The sequence below is a fragment of the Nycticebus coucang genome, chromosome 10, assembly GCF_027406575.1.
Source record: "Nycticebus coucang isolate mNycCou1 chromosome 10, mNycCou1.pri, whole genome shotgun sequence".
Taxonomy (NCBI): Eukaryota; Metazoa; Chordata; class Mammalia; order Primates; family Lorisidae; genus Nycticebus; species Nycticebus coucang.
In genome coordinates, this window is record NC_069789.1 from 50,935,712 (window position 1) to 50,956,868 (window position 21,157).

The 21,157-nt window shown below is 42.1% G+C and overlaps 1 protein-coding gene across 3 annotated transcripts in view; it reads left to right on the forward strand.

Moving 5' to 3' along the window:
• Positions 1-21,157, forward strand: part of KCNH1 (potassium voltage-gated channel subfamily H member 1) — a 505,651-nt gene that overhangs the window by 37,286 nt on the left and 447,208 nt on the right. For all 3 annotated transcript variants that reach the window (XM_053607618.1, XM_053607619.1, XM_053607620.1), the window contains exon 4: positions 13,604-13,732. In XM_053607618.1, coding sequence (XP_053463593.1) covers positions 13,604-13,732 — 129 coding nt within the window. The remainder of the gene's footprint in view (positions 1-13,603; positions 13,733-21,157) is intronic.

The window sequence follows — 21,157 nt, forward strand, 5'->3', positions numbered from 1 at the left end:
CTCAGATGGCACAGGAGGATAAGTGTTTATTTTCGTGGCATTCAGGTCTGAGTGATATTTTGCTCTGAAAGACAAAGTACACATGTTGCTTTTGTCTAAAAGGAGCTGGGACAGTTTTTTCATTCTGGAGTGTTGGAGCAAGTTACTAAAATCACTGTTTGCTTGGTGGCCTGTGCAGATGCTGATTTGGGAGATTAGCACGGGCTATCAACAAACCCCCTAGGGTCATTCCCACAGCCTTCACACTGGAGTTGTGGCTTTGCTACAGCTCACTCCCTCTGCCAACAGGTCTAGTTCCCACCCTGCTATTAGCCAGCCATAGGAGGAATGAGGTGAAAGACTGTGAAGGGCTTCATGACAGTCCTTCCACTGTTTGGGAACATACTCAGAGCAATATCTCTTACTAGAAGCATGTCAGCAGTGGCCTTCTCATGGGAAGACATGGTCTGCACATGTGCTCTGAGCTAATGGAGTAAGTTAAAGGTTCCCCATACTAGCAGCTTTGTGTAGCGAACAGCGTGGCTTTCCCCATGACACAGAACACTAATTGGTAATACACTAGATGTATCATATGAAGAATTCCCTGCATTTATATTTTGCTTTAGAGTTTTTGGGCTTCATTAGATAGGCATTTAAGTTGCCCAAATTCAACTATAGTGTTTGGCACAAAAGGGAGGGAGACGGCAACATAATTTAAATTGTGTTCATGATTGCACTTGCCATTCTTGTCAGTGAGCATGTGTCCCTGAGTGACTATGATATTGGAGAGGGAATCTGCTGTTTCTCACTCCAAGGTCAGGAGTGACCTTGGGGGATGAAGGCCCTGCATTACGAGTATCTTATAGCACTGAAAGTGATTTTGGTATTTGAAGTTCTGTACTTTAAGTAGACATGAATTCTCCATGGAAGCCAACTAGTTCAGTTGGTAGGAATCAGAATCCCTCCCCTTCCTGGAGGTTGTGCTGGGCTTTTTGAGGGATAAATGATAGTCTCTGAAGTAGCATGTCAGCCTGGGAATAGGGCTTCATCTTATAGGTGATATTAAGATATTTTCAAGAGTAACTATGGTCATACTCAATTTTTACCTTAGCCTTTAACTTTAAAAAGTAAAACATGTATAAGATGTGACTATTTTTAAAAAATTTCAGATTAATATGAGAGTACAAACAATTAGGTTGCAATGTTTGCATTTGTAGGCAAAGTCCACGTCGTAGTTGAGCCCTTCACCCAGGGGGTGTGCTGTTTACCCCTGCCTTGTGCCAAGATAAGACTCTATTTCAAAATGTTGATTATACCTGTGATGTAGATATGGCTGAAAGTTAAATTCCTCACCCAGTGTCATGTAGTGCCAGGACCTGTTGTACAGTGTTTGCTCCACGGCCATTGTTCAGTCTAATTGTGGGTATGACGCAGGGCTACAACATATGGTCATGCAAGTAATACCCTGCATAGGGGCCCAGTGGAAACCAGCTGGTAGTTTCTAGAAATGCTGTGTGTTAAGGGAGGAGTTTCTCTTTCTAATTTATGCAAAGATGTCTGGTGGACCAGCAAGCGCTCTATACAAGGCTAACACTATACATAAAATATGAAGCATAAAATTGAGGAAATTACACAGATAATGGAGATTTCTTCCTAAGACCTGCTCACTATCCCTAAATCCCTCCAAATCTAACCCTCTCCTAAAGCATTTAGAAACTTAAATTATTTGTTGAGTCTGGGAATTAATTATGTAGTTATGCCAAATTCTGTTCTTTTTAATAGCTTTCATTGACCCACTGCCCTGCATCAGATACTAGGATTGCTGCTAGGAGTGCAGTTATGAAAACACACACATGGTGTCTGCTCTTATAGCATCTGCAGGGTGGCAGCAACAACCACAGATGGTAGTTTGATGGTGATACATCATAGGTGGATCACTTGGCTCCAACTTAGGAGGTCAGGGAAAGAAGTCTTCTTTTTTATTTTTTGAAAAAGAGTCTCATTTTATCACCTTTGGTAGAGTGCTGTGGCGTCATAGCTCACAGCAACCTCAAAATCTTGGGCTCAGGTGATCCTTTTGCCTCAGCCTCCCGAGTAGCTGAGACTACAGGAGCCCTCCACAACACACGGATGAAAAGAAGTCTTCTTAAGGACAAGTGGGAGTTAGACAAAGAAAGTTAGAGGAATGAGTATTCCAGCCTGATGAAATGCATGTGAAGAAGGCAGCAGTGGAGAGAGAGCACTGAGTTTTCAAGAGATAAAAAGTTCAGGCGGCACCTGTAGCTCAGTCGGCAGGGCGCTGGCCACTTATATTGAGGGTGGTGGGTTCGAACCTGGCCCAGGCCAGCTAAACAACTGCAACAAAAAAAAAATAGCTGGTCATTGTGGCGGGTGCCTATAGTCCCAGCTACTTGGGAGGCGGAGGCAGGAGAATTGCTTAAGCCCAAGAGTTTGAGGTTGCTGTGAGCTATGACACCACAGCACTCTACCAAGGGCAACATAGTGAAACTCTGTCGCAAAAAAAAAAAAAAAAAGAAATAGAAAAAGTGAAAAAAAAAAAAAAAGAGATACCAAGTTCAAACTCTGATGAGCATAGGAAGTCACCTGGAATGGAAATGCATATTTGTAGGCTGTGAGTCTGGCAAAGGGTCTGAGGCTATGCTCCCAGGGATACTGATATTATTGGTCCATGAAGGATACTTTGAGTAGCAAGCACTGCAAGCAGCTGTAGTGAAGATTGACTTCCATGCCACCAGGGTGTGTCTCTTTCTTGGCTATATCCTTTGTACCCAGCCCAGTGCCTGACAAATAGAAAATACTCTGCCAAAACTCATGGAGTAAACACATGTATAAAGGAGGAGTAACCAATGAGGCCAGAGAGGCTAGGAAGAGCCAGTCATGCCGCCAAGTTAAAAGTTTAGAATTTGCCTTAAGAGCAATAGCGATGGGGGAAAGGGTGGGGTAAGGGACATTGAGGGGTTTTGAGCAGGGTATCATCATTTTATTTTAGAAAGATGGCCCCAGGGTGGGGGTGATGGCTTGGGCCTACAATCCTAGCACTCTGGGAGGCAGAGGCAAGTGGATTGCTTGAGCTCAGGAGTTCAAGACTGGGCTGAGCAAGAGTGAGACCTCATCTCTATTAAAAATAGAAAAACTAGCGGGGGCATCCTGGTGGCACTTGTAGTCTCAGCTAGTGGGGAGGCTGAAGCAAGAGGATTGCTAAGCCCAGGAGTTTGAGGTTGTTCTCCGTAACGATGGCTGGCATTCGATCCAGGGCACCAAGTGAGACTCTAGTCTCAAAAAAAAAAAAAAAAAGATGGCTTCAAGCCAAATTTGGGGTGGGCACCTTTAATCCCAGCCGCTCAGAAGGCTGAGGTGAGAGGATCCTTTATGTCCAGGAGTTTAAATCCAGCCTTCAGCAACATAGAAGATCACCTGAAGAAAAGGGGTGTGGGGGAGGGGTGGAGAAAGATGGCTTTACATTAGTGAGACTGGAGGTAGAGTCCTGTTAGGAGTCATTTGGGGGACAAGATGGTTGTGTCCTGGTCAGGGGAACAAGTGTTTGAAACCGAGAGATGTCCATGAGGGCAAGGGGGGGAGTCTGAGGGTGGGGGCTTTTGTCAGCCGGGCCCATCGATGGACTGCATACTGTTTGCGGGGCTGCACGCAGAGCCCAGAAGTAGGAACCCCGGGTTTCTGCTCAGGACCTGGCCCCAGGCAGAGCCCAGAAGTAGGAACCCCGGGTTTCTGCTCAGGACCTGGCCCCAGGCAGAGCCCAGAAGTAGGAACCCCGGGTTTCTGCTCAGGACCTGGCCCCAGGCAGAGTCCAGAAGTAGGAACCCCGCGTTTCTGCTCAGGACCTCGGCCCCAGGCAGAGCCCGGGAAGTAGGAACCCCGCGTTTCTGCTCAGGACCTCGGCCCCAGGCAGAGCCCGGGAAGTAGGAACCCCGCGTTTCTGCTCAGGACCTCGGCCCCAGGCAGAGCCCGGGAAGTAGGAACCCCGCGTTTCTGCTCAGGACCTCGGCCCCAGGCAGAGCCCGGGAAGTAGGAACCCCGCGTTTCTGCTCAGGACCTCGGCCCCAGGCAGAGCCCGGGAAGTAGGAACCCCGCGTTTCTGCTCAGGACCTCGGCCCCAGGCAGAGCCCGGGAAGTAGGAACCCCGCGTTTCTGCTCAGGACCTCGGCCCCAGGCAGAGCCCGGGAAGTAGGAACCCCGCGTTTCTGCTCAGGACCTCGACCCCAGGCAGAGCCCAGAAGTAGGAACCCCGGGTTTCTGCTCAGGACCTGGCCCCAGGCAGAGTCCAGAAGTAGGAACCCCGCGTTTCTGCTCAGGACCTCGGCCCCAGGCAGAGCCCGGGAAGTAGGAACCCCGCGTTTCTGCTCAGGACCTCGGCCCCAGGCAGAGCCCAGAAGTAGGAACCCCGGGTTTCTGCTCAGGACCTCGGCCCCAGGTAGAGCCCAGAAGTAGGAAACCCCGGGTTTCTGCTCAGGACCTGGCCCCAGGCAGAGCCCGGGAAGTAGGAACCTCGTGTTTCTGCTCAGGACCTGGCCCCAGGCAGAGCCCAGAAGTAGGAACCCCGGGTTTCTGCTCAGGACCTGGCCCCAGGCAGAGCCCAGAAGTAGGAACCCCGGGTTTCTGCTCAGGACCTGGCCCCAGGCAGAGTCCAGAAGTAGGAACACGCGTTTCTGCCCAGGACTTGGGCCCAGGCAGAGCCCGGGAAGTAGGAACCCCGCGTTTCTACTCAGGACCTGGGCCCAGGCAGAGCCCAGAAGTAGGAACCCCGCGTTTCTACTCAGGACCTGGCCCCAGGCAGAGTCCAGAAAGTAGGAACCCAGCGTTTCTGCTCAGGACCTGGGCCCAGGCAGAGCCCAGAAGTAGGAATCGGCACATTTCCGGTCAGGACCTGGGCTCCAGCCTGAGGTAAAACACCCCACAGTCTCGTGTGGACGTAGAGGAAGCGCTTGGTGAATGTTTGTTGAGTGACTTCGGAAGGAACTTGGGAGTGACAAGAAATGGCGAGTGAAAGAACATTAAAGTCCCAGGGAGGCAGTAGAGCGGAGGGAGCTGCCTGACGGTGGCCTGCGCTCCGGAAAGAGGGCTTTGGTTCTTCTTCACCTCTGTGGAGGCAGAGTTTGCGGCTTCCAAACTTGGCGGTTCTGCATTTTAAAGCAGTACAGAGTCCCTTTGAAGGGAAAACCATTCCTGCTGAGATTTTAAAAAGTGAAATGTCACAGTTTAAAAGAATATTTTTTCTCTGATTTTTGATGTCTTTTTTTTTTTTTTTTGAGGCAGAGTTTCACTATGTCACCCTTGGTAGAGCGCTGTGGCATCACAGCTCACGGTAACCTCAAACTCTTGTGCTTAAGGGATTCTCTTGTCTCAGCCTCCCAAGTAGCTGGGACTACACAATGCCTGGCTACTTTTTGTTGTTGTAGTTGTCATTTTTTTTTTTTTTTTTACACAGGCTCAGGCTGGGTCCGACCCGGAAAACCCCCATGTATGTGGCTGGAGCTCTAACCACTGAGCTAAGCACCAAGCCTTTTAATACATTTTTATCATGGAGAATGCATGAAGAGAAATATGAAGAATAAATATGCCCAAAGAACTCAGAACAATACTATTATACTATTAACTTTTAGATGTGTTTCCTTTTAGTTTTTGTGCACATTTTACATAATGGATGTTTAACATGTATACAATTCAAAAATAGTGTTTATTTAATCTTTTATGACAAAATATCCCCATCAAAATTCTTCATAAAAAATAATTTTATTAACACTCTGTTGTTGGATATATATGAGGCTTTGAATTTTATTAAAAATGACGTTGAGGTGAAAATCATTGTGCACAGATATTTTGTTGACATTATGAAATATTTCCTAGAAGTTGAGAATGACTGTGTCAAAGAATGTAAACTCAAGTTTCTGAGACATTTTGCCAAATAGCTGTCCAAAAGAATTGAACTCACTTCCAAGTTCTTGTGCAGAATGTGTCTGACTCATAGTACTTCACCCATATTGAATGGTGTTAAGTTAAATTATCAAATTTCCCACAATTAATTTTTTGCTTAATGAGTCTTGTTTTACTGCTAGTGAGATTGAAGTATTTTTTCTTATTTATTGTCCATTTAAAATTATCCTTTTAAATGTTAATTGTTGAGATTCTTTGCCCATATAGTCTACTTAATTCCAGTGATTTTTCTTACTGATTTTTATAAGCCTTTAGAACCATTGTTTTGGTTCTTTTTTCCTTGCTTTCATTCTTCACTATTTGCAAGCACAACTTTGTAAAAGGATCCTCTATTAATAAACATTAATGTTTGTCCTATCATTTGGGGAGGTGGGAATAATTACTAATTATTCCCTAATTACTAACTAATTAGTAATTAGGTTCATAGTGCAGTTTGGAATGAATGTGTGGAATACTATTACATGTATGTATCTCGAAGGATGGATGGTTTGAAAGATTTCTATCTATTGACTAGTTTGAAAAACTGGCATTTCTTTAGATCTATACAGTTGCATATTTCATATTATCACTTAGCTCATATTCAGTATGCTGTATGATTTTCTTTTTCTTTTTTTTTTATTAAATCATAGCTGTGTACACTGTATGATTTTCTTATATGACAGTCATCATTAACTCATTTAGTAAATATTTATGTGATTGCTCTTATGCCAGCCAATTAGTTTTTCCTCTTTTTTTTTTGAGACAGAGTCTCTGTTGCCCTGGGTAGAGTGCTGTGGCATCATCATAGCTCACAGCAACCTCAAACTCCTGGGCTCAGATGATGATCCTCTTGCCTCAGTCTCCCCAGTAGCTGGGACTATGGGTACCCACCACAATGCCTGGCTAGTTTCTTCTATTTTTAGTAGAGATGGGGTTTCTTTCTTGCTCAGGCTGGTCTTGAACTCCTGGGCTTAAGCAATCCTCCCACCTTGGGCTCCCAAAGTGATAGGATTACAGGCATAAACCACCAAGGCTGGCCAGTTTTTCCATTTTTCAAACAAGAAAGTCAAGAAGTATCACACCTGAGTAAAAGCAGTACAGCCTCTGGACAACACTCCCTAGTGTTTGATTCCACAATTTGTGGTGTGGCTGGTGGCACTGAGTCTGAGAGCTCTGGATTGGCTTCTCAGTCAGAGAAGCTCATGGAAAGGGATCTTATAATGGTTCTTCTATGCTGGCAAGGAGAAAATGCTGGCCATTTACTTACTGATCACCTACTGTGGTCTCAGCACTGTGACAGAACTCAAGGGCCACAAAGATGCAGCTCTAAGAAATTGACTCAGTCTTTGAAGAGGTTATAATCTAGTTATGGAGAAAAATCTAATAAAAGTATCATATATTTTGCCTATTTTCCAAATAGATTGTCTTTTGTTTATTCAGTGGTAGGAGCTGCTTATGTGTAATGGTTATTGATCCTGAATTAGACATACTATTCCTAATTTGGGGCTCTCACATGAAAGCTATAACCCAGTTACAACCTAACAATAGGGGGAAGTGGGAAAGGGAGGGGAGGGAGGGGGGTGGTGGGTAGAGGGAGGGGGATCCATGGGATCATACCTGTGGTGCATCTTACAGGGGTATTTGCAAAACTTGGTAAATGTAGAATGTAAATGTTTTGGCACAGTAACTGAGATAATGCCAGGAAGGCTATGTTAACCATTGTGATGAAAATGTGTCAAATGGTCTATGAAGCAAATGTATGATGCCCCATGATCATATCAATGTATACAGTTATGATTTAATAAAAAAAATAAAATTTTTTTTTAACTTTTTTATTTAAATAGAGATTTATTTTTCTATCTTTTTTTTTTTTTTTTTAACCATATGGAAGTGAAAAAGTTTTGTCAGTGAGTTTATGGTTGTGAATTTTATACAGGGTGTCCATAAAGTTCATGTACAATTTAAAATAGGTTTACATTGTAAATTGCACATGAACTTTATGGACACCCTGTGTAATGCTTAGGAAACTCTTCTTCTTCTTCTTCTTTTTTTTTTTTTTGAGACAGAGCCTCAAGCTTTTGCCCTGGGTAGAGTGCTGTGGCATCACAGGTCACAGCAACCTCCAACTCCTGGGCTCAAGGGATTCTCTTGCCTCTGCCTCCCAAGTAGCTGGGACTATAGGCACCCGACACAACGCCCGGCTATTTTTTGGTTGCAGCGGTCATTGTTGTTTGGCGGGCCGGGCTGGATTTGAACCCGCCAGCTCAGGTGTTTGGCCACAAGTGCCCAGCCAGGAAACTCTTCTTCTTACATAAGTAATAAAAATACTTTCCCATCTTTCCTTCTGTTATCTTTATGGTTATGTTAAAATAATTAGACCATTAAACTGTATGGAATTTGTTATGTGAAGTAACAATCTAACTTATTTTCCGCATTGTTTATTTAGTTATCCTAGTACTATTTATTAAATAATCCAGCTCTTTCTTTATGATTTGAAATGGCCTTTTCTCTGCTGAGTTCTCACACATCCAGAAGTTTGTTTCTGTCCTCTCTTTTTCCAGGAATCCTTTTGTAACTTGTTAGTTGTGTGAGTTTGGTTAAGATACTCGCTCACTTAGCTCCTCATATTAAATTTGGGGATAATAACATAGTAGCTATTCCACTTGACAGAGTTGTAAGAAGTAAACCACACTGTGTCAGGGCCTCACCCCATTATCCATGTTCAAAGAATGGTATTATTTTTCATTGTTGTTTGTTTTGGGGCCAGTGCCAGTGATGCTTAATTACTGAAGCAGGTAGTCTCTGTTATTATTTTTCTTTCTAATAATTTCAAATATTTTCTTGGCCATGCTTACACCTTTATTTTTCTATTTGAATTGAATTTCAATTCATCAAGCTCCCAGAAAAACAAACAAAAGAACAGATGAGAATCTGATTGAAATTTCATTAGATTCATATATTAAATGGAGAGGTTTGACATCTTACAAAATCAAATCTCCCCAATCTACAAGTAATATAACTCTCTCCATTTATTTAGGTTTTGTTTTATTCTCTTCAGTGCTATTTTAATTATGCTGAGGCTTAGGCATTGATTTTTCTAGCTTTCCCTTTGTTATGGTTGAGACTGACTTTCTTCCCTCAGAACAGGTAGAGGCAGCTTCAGACTTTCATTAAACACCTTGAGATATATTCTCTTTGTAAGTCATTCAGACATCCCTGTGAAGTGAGATTGGCCATTTCAATCTTAGAGGTGAGGAATTTAAACAGAAGGAACAAAGGAAAGTAATAGTTTTAAACACTTGTGTGTCAGACATGTGGATATTTTTACTTAATGTTGAGTAGGTCTAGTATCCCCATTTTACAAATGAAGAATCTGATGTTGAGAGAAGTTAAATGAATGCAGCCGAGGCACACACTAAATTAAAAGAAAGAGCTCAAACTCAGGAGCTGGGACTCTAAATCAGATGTTCTAATTCCCAGTGGCCACTGCTTCCCTGTGGTGCTGTCTAATCCTGTCTGCACTTGTTATTTATCTCAATAAAGTTGACCCCCAGACCTTTTTTCTAGGGCAGGCTACCATTCCTAAGTCTAATTTCTAGACCTATCAGAATGATCCAGAACTGGGTTCCTTCCCAAGAGCCAGTCACAGTGGCTTGGTCTATTCTGTTGCTGTTGAACCATGGCCTGGATGTCCAAATGCCTGTGTTACAAAGTACCTGGGAGGAAGCCTGGGGTAGGAGGAAGATAGATGGAGGTCAAACATTTTCTCATATACCTGAGCATTGCTGTTTTGTTATCTGGTTGCTGGAGTTGAGGAACTCGAAAGCCAAGTTAGTTTGTGAGGGTTATTATGTGGTACTGCATAACTTAAGGAAGCTATATAAAGGATAAAAATCAGTGACTAGGAAGAGGTGTCTGACTTGGAATGTCTCTCTTTGGGCATCCTCTCCTAGGAAAAAGTCTCTCTCCTAGTGGCAGCCTCTGCTTTCCGTAGGGTTATCAGAGACTGTGGTGTTCTTGGGTTTTCACATTGATCTTTTATTAATAGAGAGTTTCTCATTGATCCTTTGTCCTTTTTGCAGAAACAGGACATCAAATGCCTGCTTTTCTCAGCTTTTCCACAGTAGGAACTTGGGGAAAGAGGCAGAATGTTCTCCGCTCTTCCTTATTTTATGCGTGTATGTGCATATTTGTGCATTTAGTGCCTCTGTGGTATCTTGATGGAATGGATCCTGCTGCAGAATCTGGGCTCTGGGAGAGACCTCTGCAGCCACCTGCCACAGTCACTACCTGCAGGAAGGTCAATGTTTGAATGGAGCAAAAGGGTTCCAGAATATCTTTGGGGCTTTCAAAGGGGTAGGAGGGAAACTGGGTGGGGTGAGGCTGCAGGTTGTAGATGTTTCACATTCACTTGAAGCAACTGTTTCATATGTTGAGAATGAGTAATCATTAAATAGAAATCCTTTCCTCTGGAAAAATTTCCAAAAATGAAAATGTAAGCCCATTGCACTTGCTTTCCTAGATTGTTCGGGTAGTGATAACGTGGGATAAAGGGAGGTAGGTCTGAGTGACTGTGAAGGCATTGGAAATAGGATTTATATTTTTCAAACTCAGCAAGCACCCTGATAGCAGCTCCATGGTGCCTTCTGGAGTGGAGCAAAACCATGGCCTCGCGTGACCCTGTGGATAACACTGCGTTGGATGCCATTGGCAGAGAGGTGTACAGTGGTAGGACAGAGAAAGTAGACTGGGCTTCCTGCCCTTGGAGTGGATTATAATCTATTTAAAGAAATCATCAGTTATTAAGGTTTGAGGAGGGCCAATACATAGCACTTTCTTTCTCTGTCCATGATCAGAACCAATTGAGAGAGACAGATGAAGATTTACCTACCAGTCACAGGTAGGGCTGCATAACTGCTGGCTTCTCCAACCAGCCCTCTCCCCTGTCCTCTGCCTTCCCCACTAAGATTTATAGAATGAAGGAGCAGAGCAGAGAAAGGGCAAAGCTACACATATCCATTCCTTGTTTCCCAAATCACCAACCCAGGATAAAAGCCCAGAGTGTTACTTTGAAAGATATTCCTCCACAGGGAAACGCCAGAGTAGAAAAAAAGTAGTTTCTTTCCCTCAAGCCCCTATAATCGCCTCAAGATGAATTCTAATCCAATATATACTGACCGTTATGAATTTTTGGTTCAAGATACATACAGTGTATTTTGATATTTAAAAGGAATTGTCAAGAGCAGTGTTTAATCAAGGAGGAGTTGTGTTCTGGAAGGAGGCGATGGGCATAGTTTGCTAGAGAGAAGCACACAGCTTAGACAGACTGACCTGTTGAAATGGGGAGAGTTCATTCATGATGAGGTCGAACTGTGGGAAAATGAAAAAGACCTCCCAATATGACTAATATAAGACGTGGGTTGGCACCATCAACCCCAGTAGTCATAAATGGAATATAAAGATTAGATGGCACAGCCCCAATTGGAGCAAGTTTCCAGGCATTGGGGCCAGCTTGTGCAGTGCAGTGATGGCTGCGAGGCTGCAGCTGGGAGGGGGTGTTTCTGGGGATTCTAGCAAGATGAGGCTTTGTTATTAGACATCATGAGTGGATTTCCTCTCCTCTGATTTATTGCTGGTTTGATAAATTAGAGATATTTTCCATTTTACCATCTGAGAAAATGCTTAAGGCTTTCTTTAGAGCAAAGAAAAGTTTTTTTTTTTTTTAATAATTTGCTTTTTATCTTAACAACTAGGATACAGTGAGATCTGTAGGGGTGTGGGCTTGGTTGCTGTTGATGTTTTCTATTGATTTTTGTGTTGCTTAGTTGAAATGGTTTAAAATTCCAGAAATTCTGAGGAGGGGACTGGGAAAAACAGTAACCCCAAACAGTGGCTAATTCAAATCATATTCTTTGCAATTTTTGAAATGTTATGTGTGATTTTTGTGTGGTGGATTTTTCTTTCAAAACATGTTTTTGTTAAGTTGGCACTATAGGTCATTATGAAAGTTTGAGATACACAAAAATCAAGAAGCATAAAATCTGTGCAGATGGAAACAAATGAAGCCCTCCCAGCAACACCAACAAGCTGAGCAAGTTGAAACTGGCACAGGTGAATCAGGAAGGATGCTGTCAACTGTGTTCTTAGAAGTGAAGTCATGGCCCGTAACATAAGGTGGTCTGTCTTAAGACTTTCATAGTGACCCACGTATGATCTGTTGGTTGTCTTAGAGCATTCAGACATTGACAGCTGAAAATTCAGCAAAGGGAATGGAAAGATTAAAATTACCTGTGGATGAATACACAGATAATCAAGATTTAAGGAAAATACATTTCCATTTGATCTATTTGCTGCGTGTTTGTGCAGTTTAGGGTTATTCCTACTTACATGTGAGTAAGTGGTGTAGATGAATCTGTAAGCTAGTTTTTGTTACATTAGGCTGGCTGATTAAGTCTAATGTTAATCAGGGGTGTCTGACTGTACATGTTGTATAATATATGCAAAATACTGAGCACAGTATCTGGCATTAGGAAGCTCTCTAATACTTAACAATATGGGGAAATAGTTACAGTATTTTAATTTGAAAATGGTTGTAAAGTAGTGTGTAAAATATTATCCTACTTGTGCCAAATTCAACAAAGAGGTATTAAGTTCTTATATGCCAGATGCTGTTTTAGGAACAGGGATACAAGAACTAGGTAGAGAAGAATATACCGTTGCCTTGAGTCTGATTTAATTTTGTAGCACAGAATAAATTGTTGCTTCTTGCTGTGATGTTCTCTATGGATAGAAAATATTTGTTTACTTTCTCTAATTATTTTTGGAAGCTGGGGAATGACTGTGTAGGTATTTGGCTATGGTACCTGAGTTGATGCCCTGAGGAGCCAGCCAGATTAGGTCTATCCACCTCCTTTTGTAGATAAGGGCAGTGCTGAGGAAGAACTTATCCCCCTACTTTAGCTCAGGAACAGGGATTGCATTGAAATACATTCATTTCCTAAGGCACTAATGTGACTGTGGCTCAGACCTGCTTATAATCCTCCCTCTCTTAGGAGACTTTGTAGAGGAATCATTGTAGCAATCCTTTTCTTCTTCAGTGTCTTATCATTTGTTATTCTATTAGGTTTTCTGGATTTTTATTCTGGGGAGAGGGACTTAGAAATAGTTTCTGGCATATGCTTGATTGAGCATGTGAGCCAAGTTGGTGAATTTCTGAAGTAAATTTTGACATTGACACCGGGGCCCTTTAGCAATGGACAGAGTTGGAAATTTGAGTTTGTGTGGTCTGTTGGCCATGGCTGGCAGTGCCCCTCTTGTCCCTTACTTTTTACTTTCCACTGTGTGGTCTAAGGTAAGTTTTTAGGTATCTGTGCCTAAGTTTCTTCCATAAGATCAGGTGGGATTTTCAACCTATTTTCCAATTGTTTTATAAGGGTTAGGAGATCTGTACTTGCAAAGCAATTTGAACAGAAGAAAACTCCCACTGAGTAGTCACTGTGAAAGTTTTTATTCCAGCATGAAAAAAAAAATAAATGGTGTAATAACCTGGCACTTCAAGGAATGAGACCATTTAACATGAATTAATATCTGTACCTTTTCATTCCCAACTCTTTGCATCCATAGCCCCTCAAATGAGAATGCAAATTACTGACCAACCTTTTGATATTCCTTACAGGGACACCTGTGTGGTTCTTTGTGAAAATTGCTCCAATTCGAAACGAACAGGATAAAGTGGTTTTATTTCTTTGCACTTTCAGTGACATAACAGCTTTCAAACAGCCAATTGAGGATGACTCATGTAAAGGTTTGTAATTCTGATTTGTACAAATACATTTATGCCTTTTTTTTTTGCCTTTAGTGGGGCTTTCATTACAGAGAATTTGAGGTTGCCAAGGCAATCTCATCACAAAGATCAAGACTGAAACTTTAATTTGTGTTGGGTAAAGTACTGCCTCATTCTGGAATCTATTAGGGGAGGAGAAGGAGAGAAAAAAACTACTTTGTTTAGGAAAGCATTTGAATCAATTTCACACCTTTTAATAGTAACCCTTTCCAATATTAGATAGAAGAGGGTAGTTGGGCTACTCTGGTCTCATCAGAATCTTTTCAGATCTTTTCACAAGACAAGTGTCAGTTACCCAGAGTAGGCAGTCCATGGCCATATTCATCTGATTTATATATGAACTATATTAGAGTTGACTTGAGTTCTGGCATTCAAGATTGTTAAAGCAGACTTTAGTTTATCTCTGCCTCTGTGGTTGATTGAGTTAAGTCTGGGGCCAGTTAATTCATTTGGAAAATGACATTAATGATGCCAGGGTCTTGAGTAACATTACCATATGGTTCATTTAATTAGTTCTGTGACCACAGTTTTAGCATTCACCTCAGCCATATCATATGCATGTGTTGTTTGCATAATGTGGGGGATCTAGGAAGGGTGATGGTTTAGTATTTCTGGAACAACTGTACCTTATAAGAGGTCCAGATCATCAGGATATACCAAAGATGGCATGTTATTCCCAGAGGTTTAGGATTAGGAGGTGACATAGCACTTCTTTCATATCCCTCCTTCATAACTTGCACACATGATAGTCAAGAGGCTGGAAGTGATTTCTTCTTGCAGTACTTCCTGGCTCTGTGGTCTATTTTCCAGTTATTTATTTTTTTATTGGAGATTCATTGAGGGTACAAAGAACCAGGTTACACTGCTTGCATTTGTTAGGTAAAGACCTCCTTATAATTGTGTCCCACACCCACTAGTTATTCTTGAGAACTCTGCTTCTTATGGTTTCCTGAGATATAGCAAAGATGAGAGTGGAGTCCAGAAGAGAGTGAAACTGGGACATATTTTTCTTAATGTGACAAAATTTATATTACTAAATGAACGTTACAGGAGGAAATAAAAAGCATTGCAGGGATGCTTTCTCAGGGGCTATGTTTTCTGAGGGTTTTAAAAACTAGCATATTTAGACACTCACATTTATGGAGTTTAGAGCATAGTGCTGTGTATACCAGTGGTACCCTATTTTTAAAAACTGTCTGATTATTCAATAAATCAATTTGAGTTTTCCTTTTGGTTCTAAGACTGCAGCAGATGCAAAGCTGTCTCAGCCTCCCGAAGTCTCCCTTTTGTTATGGATTTCTGATTGCCTGATTTCTAGTTTCTGATTCAAAGATTTCTCAGTGTAATAGGTTTTATGTGGCAATAAGTATTATATGGCAAGACTCACTCTTGATTAAATGTCATCTTGTTACCATGTAGAAAGGCTGGTTGGCCTGGCATTGTGGCTCACGCCTGTAACCTAGCACTCTGGAGGGTGAGGCAGGTGGATTGCTTGAGCTCAGGAGTTCAAGACCAGCCTGAGCAAGAGCGAGATCCTATCTCTACTAAAAATAGAAAAAGCTGAGGCAAGAGGATCGCTTGAGCCCAAGAGTTGGAGGTTGGTGTGAGCTATAATGACACCATGGCGCTCTACTCAGGGCGACAGCTTGAGACTCTGTCTCATTTAAAAAAAAAAAAGAAAAGAAAAACTGATTGCTCTTTTTAACCTAATAAATTAATAAATAATATTTTATTTTCATGTCATATTAATGTGAGGGTACAAGCAGCTAGGTTACAATGTTTGAATTCGTTAGGTAGAGTCCCTCTTGTAGTTGGGTCCCACACCCAAGAAGTATGCCAAATATCCTTACATTATGCCCATTATGTGGGAGCACTATAAATAACATTTTAAAAGCAATTGGATATTTTGACACTCATTTTTGTAAGTTTTTTGTTAAAAATTTAAGATATGTGATTTGGTTGAGTCAAAATGTTTTCTTTTTATCACGTTGGAACCTTTTTAGGTGACTAGTGAATGTTGTTTAGCAGGGCAGGCATACCTAACAGAGAATGCTCCTTTCCTGCCACCTGTTTGCCTGCGTTTGATTCTCATGAAATTTGAAAGGAGATAAATCAGAGTGATGTAATGAGACTCATTTAGGTTTATTTTCCAGGAATAAAATGTTCCACTTCGTTTAACCTGCCTCAATGATGCATTTCTTTGCTAACAGGTTTTAGTCCACACACATACACACACATAGACCTGCATGAGCACACATACAATTTACCTTTCCCCAGGGGAACCAGGTATTAATTCACTTTGTCAGTGAAATAAATAGGAATAACTTGTGGCTTGATGTGTAAAATTTAAAACACACGCACACACACACACACTTTAGTCCTTAATGTAGGAATTCTGCTAGTAGACCATGCTTAATGTCAATTCAAAGATGTGACTTTATAAGCCTATCTGTTTCAAATGCCATGGCAGATATGTTTAAATCCTCCCCACTTGTCATGTCACCATGGCCCTGGCCCACTGCGTTTTGGTGGTCTGCTTAGGTCAAAGGCATATTTTATATTAGTATGTTTATGGTGGAATCACAGGATAATTTTCCAGGCCTTGTTAGTTTTAAGTCTATAAACTGCAGTTCTGGCTGCAAGGATCAAATCTAGACCCTAGAAAATATGCTGCTATGTGGTTGGATTGTAATCCTGGCTTGACATTTCTTTTTGGATGTGTTCTTAACAGCTCGTTTCCAGCAGACCAGCTGGGTTTTCAGTATAGCACCTCAGTCAGCATTAAAAGCTCAAGACTCTTGCTGATCCAGGCTTGTTTAAAATTCACTTTTGAGATGGAATGGAAGGGTAGAAAATCTAAAACCCAGAAAATTTCCAGATAATTGTTCTGTAGCGTAGCTGGGGAATGTCTTCCCACCATCAGATTAATCTTTTAAATCAATTGTGCTGGGCCGTGCATGTGGCTCAGTGAGTAGGATGCCGGCCCCATATACCAAGCGTGGCGGGTTTGAACCCGGACCTGGCCAAACTGCAACAAAAAAATAGCCAGGCATTCTGGCAGGCACCTTTCATCCCAGCTACTTGGGAGGCTGAGGCAAGAGAATTGCCTAAGCCCAAGAGCTGGAGGTTGCTGTAGCTGTGATGCCACGGCCCTCTACCAAGGGCAATAAAGTGAGACTCTGTCTCTAAAATAAATAAATATATAAATAAATAAATTGTGCTTCAAATTGTTTTTAAATTACCTTGTTTTCTATGATCACGTAATGAATGTCTAACTTTGGGACTCAGGGGTGGGATGAGTATATCCCCATAGTGGTGAGAGAAGCTAGTTTGTAGGTAGCATTTTCTCACAAAACACCCACAAAGGGGCTAGCACATGGGATAATTAATAGGGGATTATTTTAGCAACTGACACAAAGTAACTTCCTTTTACCCAGAGCCTCAGGCACAGGCCCTGGGCCCTGGGAATGGTTCTTGAAGCCTCCTCTATCATTTGATCAATCAGTTCTCACAGTCCTTTTTATGAGTTATCCAGGCCTCTGACTTCCTCATCTTTTGTCTGTCTTTTGACAAATTGTCTTAGTCTCTGACAAATATTGCCCACAGATGACATGGAGCATGAAACGAAAGTCAAAGTCAAGCTAGGTTTGCTGTTTGGTAACAGCTCTACTCTGTGTGTGTGTGTGTTTGAGAAAGAGTCTCACTTTGTAGTCCTCCGTAGAGTGCCGTAGTGTCACAGCTCACAGCAACCTCCAACTCTTGGGCTTAAGCCATTCTCCTGCCTCAGCTTCCTAAGTAGCTGGGACTTCAGGTGCCTGCACAATATCTGGCTTAGTTTTTTTTCTTTCTTTTTTTTTTTTCCTTTTTTTGTTTTTGTTTTTAAAGTTGGGGGTGTGTGTGTCTTGCTTTGGTTTAGGCTGGTCTTGAACCTGTGAGCTCAGGCAGTCTACTGGTCTTGGCCTTCCAGAGTGCTAGGATTGTAGGCGTGAGCCACCCCTCCCGGCCTCTTTGTGTGTGTGTTTTTAAAGGATAATAAAAGATTAGGTAGGAATTCTTGGCTAAAATGAGAATCTGTGATACTCCAGCGGTTTCATTTTTTCCTTTCTCTTGCTTTTTTGTTATTAAAGATAATTGGAAGTAGCCTGCAGGATATGTTTCTCTTCCATTCTGCCTTCTGAGGTTGCTTAGGCAAATGGATAGAAAATAATTAAAGTGTAAGGCTCAGAGTTCTCTTTCTCTCTATTGCTCACCAAAAGATGAGTCACCCTTCTTGTTTTCTCTCTTACCACCAAGTAATCTCTCATATTAAAGGAACAAATTCATTTTGAAAGATCCATGTTATTTACTTCTAAATTTAGAGTTAGGTTTGAGCCAAAATCAGGCAAAGAAAGGAATGTAAAGCTCTAGAAGAGATTTTTTTAAGAGCCAAAGATTTAGAATATTGAAGGATGAAGGCTCTGACAGGCTGTTGTAACTGCCAGTGCTTCTCCATATGGCCTTGTGTGGATATATTTATGAAGCACTCTTAGAAAAGATGCAGAGTAATAGACACAAGTCACAGGTCCCCCTCCCCCTCTAATAGTAATATTTTATCTCTGTACCCTTAGGATCATGGAAAAATGATGATTAAGTGACCGCTACTTGAAGAAGCCATCCTAGACTTTTGGTTATTTGGACATTGGTGGGGATAAAGGATTATGGAGGGAGACTTGAGGACACTTGGGCAGTAATCCACACTGACTAATCATTCTTTATCCGCTATTCTGTGCTAGATTATAGGTTATGGCATCAGTTACTCTAAGAGAATGTGTGACTTTGTATCTCAGGACATAGCTGGTCTCTGTCCTTTCTATTACTCCTGGACTTACCCTCAGAGGAGCTAGAATTCTAAACCATCCCAGAACTATCTCTTCTTGCCTAAAGGGTTGGATGCTAAAGTAGCCTCTGTGGTGGCTCAGCCAAGTTGAAACCCATTTCATCCATTGCCAGGTCAAGGCAGAGGGGAAGTAATCTTCTTTCCTGAGAGTGGAGAAAGGACCTAGTAAATACGTTTTTTGCTAATTGCTAGATTGCACGCTGTGTACCCCTCTTTCTGTCTTTCTTTGTCACTTTTCCTCTTCCCCTCCTGCTCACCCCCTTTCATTTGCCTGATCATGTGATGCTTTTGATCATCCCGTGGTACCCTCAACTCTGCTATTCTAAACTTGCTGGTGATGTTTGTGATGAAACTGGGCCAGGTATTTCTTCATTTGAGCTTAGTTCAAAGTTGAACTAATGAGTGGGGTATAATTGGAGGAATGGGTACAGAAGTGCCTGGCAACAGAGGGAAGCACAAAAATACCTCCTAAAACTGAACAGAGTTTATGAAATAGGCTGCTTTTCTTTTTTTTTTGAGACTGAGCCTTTGAGCACTGTCACTATAGACAAGTGCTACCATGCCTAGCTAATTTTTCTATTTTTTTTTAAATTTTTGGTAGAAACAGGACTTGCTCTTGCTCAGGCTTGTCTTAAACTCCTGAACTGTAGTGATCCTCCTTCCTTGGCTTCCCAGAGTTGTGGGATTATATGAGTGAGCCAGGGGCCTGGGCTACTTATCTTTGGGACTCTGTGTCTATTGGAAGCCCAGATAGACGTCGATAAGTGCAAAGAAAAGATGTTTGTCCTTCATCCATATTGATTTAACACATAAACTTATTGGATATCCTTTGTGTGTCTGGCCTTATGTCTACATACAAGGAAATGTGCTGGACCCAAGAAATATCTGAAGTGGAGCCACTGTTTGTTTGAATCTACTTGGGGGAAGGGGCAGACAGGTAAGCAGATAAGAATAAAAAGGCATAATCAGTGATGTAATAGAAGTCTGTGTAAGGCAAGTGGGGGTATACTAGAGGGACAGGCAGATCTCCTAGAGGTACAGTGTTATCTGGGAAAGGTTTCCTTGAGGGAGGAGGGCGAATCAGCTCTCTTATTTTCACTGTGGAAAATGACCATCTGGCTTCTCCTGAGCAAGATCATCTTGAGCTTCTCACTGGGTTGTCCCTTCCCAGTTGTCCTTTTGGATAGTAGGAGTTAAAGTTTTTCTAGAACTGGTTCCCCCAGAGCTTTGCTATAAGGGACATTGTTGGTTTAAATTATACATATTATCTAGCACTGAATTGGTTTGTTCTCCTTGTGTTTCAAACCTCATTGAATACCTGTCATCCCAGTCACCAAAACCAGAAACTCTGGAGCTACCTGGATTGCCTCTTCTCTTCCTCAACAGCTGCTTTTCTGGGTCCAGTTGATTCTTCCTCTGTAGCTGCTCTCAAGTCTCCCCTTACCCCCAGCCTGGGCCATGGAATTGGTCTAGGCCTGCATGGTCTCATGCTTGTTGTTCTGTCCTTCTAAAATACAATTGGTGTATGTATCTCTCTCCTTGCCATATTTAAATCTGTTAGTTCCATGTGGGTTTTAGGATGAAGTTCAAATTTCTTAACTTACTGTCCAGGTTTTTACCATCTACGTCCTTCCCAGTAGCCTCTTTAGCTCTACTGCAGGCCTCTCTTAACTTCCACTTCCCTTTACAAGCCGTGCCCCTTCATCCAGCCATTCAGAATGTTTTGTTCTTCACTGACATAGTACCCTATTTTATGATTTTCTGTCTTTGTAGGGGCTGTTCCTTCTGTGTGGAAGGTCTCTCTTTCTTTCTTGAGTCCATCTAATTTTTACTAATCTTTCTAAATTTTGCTATAGTGTTACTTCCTCCAGGAAACTTTCCTTGATTTACTAGCCTGGATTTGATAGGCCCTCTGTGGGCAGTCTTGGCATAACTTCCTGTACTCATCAGTGTCATAGAACATAGCTTACTATATCATGATTTTTATTTATTTGTCAGTCTTCCCTACTGGAGTATGTGCTGCCTGGGGCCATTGTCTTATTGATGTCAGCATCTCTAGTATCTAGTACTCTGCCTGGTCAGTGCATGAATAAATGAATTTATTTTTTCATCTGGGTATGGATGATTGCTATTATAAAGTGTCTGTAGAGCACAAAGGAAAATATGCATGGGGTTGGGAATTTGGGAAAGAGTTCTGCCTGTGCTGAAGGAAGTGTGACGTTTCACGTTGCCCCTTCATTCTCCATCCTACACCACTCTGCTTTCCGTTCCTTCTGCTCAGCCAGGTGAGAGCTAGTTCCTTTAAGGCAGAGGTTCTGAACCTGTGGGTCGCGACCTACAGGAACTGTATTAAAGGGCTGCAGCATTGGGATGGTTGAGAACCACTGCTTTAAGGGCTGCCTTCTTGAAAAGAGAGTCAAGGATAGGGCAGAGAGTGGGAGGCTAGGCTGAGCACAGGGCAATGCCCAGAGGTCCAGGGCATTCCTTTATGCTTTATCAGTTGATGGACC